The sequence below is a fragment of the Pristis pectinata genome, chromosome 14 (genome assembly GCF_009764475.1).
Source record: "Pristis pectinata isolate sPriPec2 chromosome 14, sPriPec2.1.pri, whole genome shotgun sequence".
NCBI classification, from domain to species: Eukaryota; Metazoa; Chordata; class Chondrichthyes; order Rhinopristiformes; family Pristidae; genus Pristis; species Pristis pectinata.
The window spans coordinates 45,975,784-45,981,783 of NC_067418.1; the positions used below are offsets into that span (position 1 = coordinate 45,975,784).

At 53.4% G+C, this 6,000-nt stretch overlaps 1 protein-coding gene across 3 annotated transcripts in view; it reads right to left on the reverse strand.

Annotated features, from left to right (window-relative positions):
- Positions 1-4,652, reverse strand: part of fjx1 (four-jointed box kinase 1) — a 440,027-nt gene extending 435,375 nt beyond the window's left edge. For all 3 annotated transcript variants that reach the window (XM_052029222.1, XM_052029225.1, XM_052029224.1), the window contains exon 1: positions 124-4,652. In XM_052029222.1, the coding sequence (XP_051885182.1) occupies positions 3,371-4,522 (1,152 nt within the window). In that variant the 5' untranslated portion in view covers positions 4,523-4,652 and the 3' untranslated portion in view covers positions 124-3,370. The remainder of the gene's footprint in view (positions 1-123) is intronic.
- Between the last annotated feature and the right edge of the window lie 1,348 nt (positions 4,653-6,000).

The following is a 6,000-nucleotide window of genomic DNA, read 5'->3' on the forward strand; positions in this document are numbered from 1 at the left end:
GACCAGGCAGCATCTATTGAAAGAGAAACAAAATTAAGATTTCAGGTCCAAGAACCATTACCGATGAAGGGTCTTGGACCCGAAACATTACCTCCGAGTCTCTCTCCACAGATGTTGCCTGACCTGTTGAGTGTTTGCAGCATTTTATTTTTATTTCAGTATTGGACAGACTCCAATCACATTTACATCTAATACAAAGGCTCAGTCATGGAATCATACAGCTAAGGAGTCACCACAACCTCTTTGAAAGAGCTGTCCCGTTTAGCCCTGCAACCCAGCCTTTCCCTCATAACCAGACTTATCCTCGGGGTACGTACAATGCTTCCACTGCTTCTTCAGGCAGTGCTGTCCAACTATTGGCAACCCTGTGTTAATTATTTTTACACCTATGGCTAACACATTCACATGAAGTACTGGAGAGAAAAAAAATCAGGCATATTCACCAAATGACAGATGCTGGTATCAAGGGTAATTTGAAGTTTGCTTACATTGGTCACATTTTTAAATAAAACCTCATCAGCCACAAACAGCCCCTGGTTAAGATTTGGAATAGGAGGGTGTTATTCCTAACCTTAAGCTCCCTAAATCTAGGAAGTGCCTGCTTTGATCAGGTTATAGTTAACCAACAGTGAGCAAAGATGGCTAAAGATGAGGCTCATGCAAAATAGCACGGGGATGGTATTGGTTAGGAAGGTAGGGACAAGAGTGCACTTTGAGTTCGGCCGACCGTATCGAGCGAAGCACCACAAGAATCAACACTTGGGCCTCAGCTAAGAGATCAGGGGTGAGGAAGGTGGGCAACCAGACTCATCACTTTCCCCTTTGAGGTGCAGCAACAAAGAATGGGGCAAACTTCCCTTGCTGAGGTGAAGAGGAAGTTTCCTCTTAGGTGACACTTCAGTATGTCGTGGCTAGGAGCAGCTTTCTTTTTGTGATGCAGTTCATCTGATCAGCATTCACAGAGTCATACAGCACAAAAACAGGCCACTTGGCCCATCAAATCCATGCCTACTTCAACCACCCATTTACACCTAACCCTACATGAATCCCCCTTTTTTTGTTTAAATTCTCCCCACATTCTCAACTCTCTTCAGATTCTACCACTCACCTGCACATCAAGAGCGATTTACAGTGGCCAGTTAGCCTACCAATCTGCACACCCTTGGGATGTGGAGGGAAACCAGAGCACTCGGAGGTAACCCACGTGGTCACAGGGAGAACAACGTACAAAGTTCGCACAGACAGGACCGGGGGGTCGGGATTGAACCCAGGTCACTGGCATTGAGAGGCAGTGGCTCTACCAGCTACGCCACCTCCTCACCATTCCCTCCAACAGAACCAGGCCAAGAATCTCTTCAAGGGAGGAGCTTTCACACTGTTAGAACCCCTCTTTCCGTCAGTGACCATGTACCTCAGCTAAAAAGCTCAAGGTACTCCAATGAGCAAGGTACAAAGTTTTGTGGGATCAAGAAAACAATCTACCCCGACCTTAAACTCACTCACGGATGGATGCTTCACCCTTAATCAACTTGGTGTGTGACGATTGAGTAAGAATTAATAGTGAGCAGCAGCGGAGGGGGAGGGGGAAGAGAGAGAAAGTGGGTGTAAATAATCAACAGCAAAAAGAAAATAATATTAACATTTGGGCAATTTAGGAGGGAAATCAGGAATAAAACTTCTGAACTTTTCCTCAAAGGCAATGGCTGCTGGATCATTGAAGCTGGGATTGAATTCACAGCGTACTTTTTGTTTGTTGGGGGTTTCAAAGACTGCAGAGGCTGAAGCTGGTAAATGGAATTAAGTCACGTTTCAGCTCCAGTTCGGTGAATGTGGGAACAGGCTCGAGGTGCTAAAAGGCCTGACCCAGTCTGTCAGAGAGCCAAAGAGCTGTCCGGCACAGAAGTGAGCCCTTAGAACGGAACAGCATAGGGACAGGCCCTTCAGCCCACCATGTCCGCACTGACCATGATGTGACCTTGCACCTTATTGCACTGCACTTTCTCTGTAGCTGTGACACTTTACTCTGTACTGTTATTGTTTTTACCTGTACTACCTCAATGTAACTGCACTGTGTAATGAATTGACCTGTACGATCGGTATGCAAGACAAGTTTTTCACTGTACCTCGGTACAAGTGACAATAATAAACCAATACCAGTCTAATTAATCCTATCTGCCTGCACATAGCTCATATCGCTCCATTCCTGTTTAAGTTTCTGAGTTCCTTTTAAATATTATTATCACATAAACTTCTACCACCTCTCCAGATAGCAGTGTGGGCATCTACCACACCCTTCAAAACAAACTTGCCTTGAAAATCTTTAAGCTGCCCCCCCACCCCTCACCTTAAACCTCTTCTCTAGTATTTGACACTTGCACCCTGTGAAAAAGGCTGTCTACCCTATCCATACCTCTCAATTTTATTAACCTGTCAGGTCACCCCTTGTTGTGGTAAATTATGAACTCGTGTTGAAATTTGAAATATCCAATTTCTCACATCTGCCGAGGCTATTTTTTTCCCACCAGGCTGGGGCTAGGATGAAGGAACTTGCAGGATTGACTCGACGTTTGCCCAGGTATGAGGAAGAAGTTACAAGACAGTACAACCCAGGAGCAATAAAATTGTGGATGACAAAAAAAGAAGTTTGTCTTGGATGAAAATATAACACAGGAAACAATGAACTGGCAAATGTCACTAGGGTATGGGTGACAGTATTACTCCTGGTTTGCTATTGCCAGTTACGTGCTATTGCCCAGTACCAATTTCAATCCCAAAATATTACAACGTCATAGAAACTTGAAGAGTTATGATACAAGCATGGTATTCTTAGACCCTGTTTGAGTGGGAATCGCCTTACTCTTAATCGTTCCAGCCCATTAGATGTAGCTCAATCCAGCACTCCAAAGCAGCCTCAGCTCGATGTTCAGCTGTCTTCCAACCATTTGCAAACGGAGCAGCCCCACCCCTCACCTACCCCAAGAGCAGGCTGATCCTCAATGGCAGGGGGAAGCCCCTTCCCACCTTGGAGACACAAGAGGGGGAAAGATGCTGGACTCCGGAGCAAAAAACAATCTTCTGGAGGAACTCAGCAGGTCAGGCAATATCTGGGGGAGGAATAGTCGCCGTTTCAACCTGAAGCTTGGACAATTCCTTTCCCCATCCACCCACCCCACACACAGACGCTGCTTGACCCGCTGAGTTCCTCCAGCAGATTGTTTGTTGCTCCCTCGCCACCTCGCACAAGAACACCACATAACAGTCAGTCAACAAACCTCCCAGAGGGAGGGGTGGAACACTTAACCCATAGGAGTCAAGGGGTTAAACAGAAGGAAGGGGTCACCAACAAAACCGGGCAACCCCCTGTCCGAACCTACTGACCATACTTGGCCTTACACTGCATGATATGTTGGTACAATCGGTCAGTCCTGCTCTGCAACAGCTGGGCGTGCTCCTCGGACAGGAAGCCCAGCTGCGGGGCCAGGGGCTCGCTGGCGAGGTACAGGGCCAGCAGCTGGCCGGCAGCGTCCCGGGACCGGTGCAGTTCGGCCACCCTCCTGGCCGTCTCCTTGCGGAAGATGCAGAGAGTCTTCAGCAGCGACTCGTGGTAGTGCTCCCACATGGGCAGCACCCGGTAGCCGTGCACCAGCCCCGCCTCGTTGTCGATGAAGACCAGGGCGCCCTTGGGCGTGCGGTGGAGGTTATTGGTCGACCGCTCCATCACCCGGGAGTCCCACTGCAAGCTCAGCAGGTTGCTGGCCAGCCGGTCGAAGTTGGCCGTCAGGTAGTCGAAGACGATGAGGTCGGACCACTGGGCCAGTTCCCGCGCCTGGCGCTCCGTCACGTTGGCCAGACCGTCGGCCGAGGGGTGCAGCCCCCTGGCCCCCGCCCGCAGCGGCAACGGGCTCACCACGTCGCTCAGGTTACCGATCCACTCGGACAGACTGACCACCGGCCTGTCCGCCCACTGCGCCGCCTGCACTTCGCGCCGCACCCTCGCCCACTGGTCGGCGTTGGTGTTGACCCGGGACAGCGCCAGGGCGGGCGCGTTGCGGACGCCCAGCAGGCGGGAGAGGTAGAAGGAGAGGGTCTCGCCCAGCACCTGGTCCGGGTTGATGCCGTACCTCACGCAGGCTCGGCTGCCGTCCGAGAAGGTGGCCAGGCGGTTGGACAGCCTCCCGCAGCCCTTCTCCAGGCTCACCAGGCGGGAGGAGCGGGCTCGGTGCTGCCAGCGCTGGACGTGCCTCTCCGAGAAGCCGGCTGGCGGCGAGCGGTCGGCCCTCTCGCTCCAGAACACACCCTGCTCCACCAGCTCGACCCCGGCCCGTCCAGGCGGGGAGCGGCTCCTCCTCGTCGCCCCTGTCGTCTCCTCCTCCTCCTCCCGCTCCCGCTCCCGCAACGAGACGGCGAGAAGAGTTCGGAAAGTTTTCGCCCCGGCCGGCGGCGAGGGATGCCCGGGCTCCGAGGTAAGACTCAGCCAGCCCAGCAAGCAGAGCAGAGCCAAGCCGGGCAGCAGCTCCCTCATCCCGCCTCCCGAGGAGGGTGAGAGGTATCCGCGCCGTCTCTCCGTCCCGCACACCGGGCTGGGCTCAGGGTTCCCGCATCCTGCCGCGGCTCAGCGCCCGCTGCCCCGCAGCCGCCCGGCGGGCACCGCTGCTCGCCATTCCTCAGCCCGCTCCAGAGAGCCGAGCCGAGCCGAGCCGAGCCGAACCGAACCGAGCCGCCCTCTCGGCGTCCGATCCCACCTCCCCCTTTCTGCTCTCTCCCGCTCCTCCACGCCGGGTTCTCGCCGCTTTAAGCAGCCAGCATGTGATCGGGGAGGGTGGGACTTTCCCCTCCGCGCCCCCCGTTACAAGAGCGCAGGCTGCCGGCGGAAGGGAAGCCGGCTTCCTGGCCAGCCGAGAGCTCGACTGGTAACGACGGGCTCCCTTCACCCGTCTGCCTCCCCCCTTCAATCTTACAAGTGATTTGACTCCCTCGGCACACGGCGCTGCTCGCTCCCCTCCTCCTTCTGCAGTTTAACCATTCCCTTCCCTCCCTTGCCACTTTGAAACCCCGCTTTCACTCCGCTTGACTTCATGGAGAGATACAGCACGGAATCCGGCCGTTCAGCCCATCAAGTCCGGGTTGATCATTAAGCGCCCACTATTCCCATCCTAATGCATTTTATTCCCCCCCTCCTCCCAACACACACTTCTATCAACTCCCGTCAGCTTCTACCGCTCACCTACACACAAGGGGCAGTTTACACCGACCATTTAACCTACCAACCCCTAACGTCTTTGGGATGTGGGATGAAACGGGAGCAGCCGGAGGGAACCCGCACAGTCTCAGGGAGAACGTGCGAACTCCACACGGACGGCACCCGCGGTCTGGCGCTGCGAGAGCTGCTTCTGCAGATAAATGCAGCGTTGATCGTCGCCTGCAAACTCCACAAATGCCCTCCACCACCAGCAACAGTACACAAAGACCAAGGATTTGTAGCCCGACCCGAAGTGTCGGCTCCGTGGACGCTGCCCAACAACCTGCTGAGCTCCTCCAGCCTTTTATGTGTTGCTGAGGATTTGTATCAGTTGTTCAGAGAGACCAAAGCGACTTTTGTTGTACAGAAACCAAACATACGTACTCAGAGGATGGGAAGAGCTCAGACAAAAGTATCAGTCAGCTCCAACTTCATTGCAGGGATTTGGGAAATCAATCTGCCATCAAGGGTTGAGAGAGTCGTACGTCATCGAAACAGGCCATTCGGCCCATCATTTCCACGCCAGCCAGTGGGCATCCACCTGTAATCAATCCCATCTGCCATCACGTGGTCCATAGCCTAAGTAATTCAAGCGCTTGTCCAGACACTTCTTAACTGCTGTTGGGGACTCTGCTTCCACCACTCTCTCAGGCAGTGTATTCCAGGTACTCACCACTCTCCGGGTGAAAAAGGTCCCCCTCAGATCCCCTGTAAATCTCTCCCACCTTCTCCCGAATCTATGTCCTCTAGTTTTATCTACA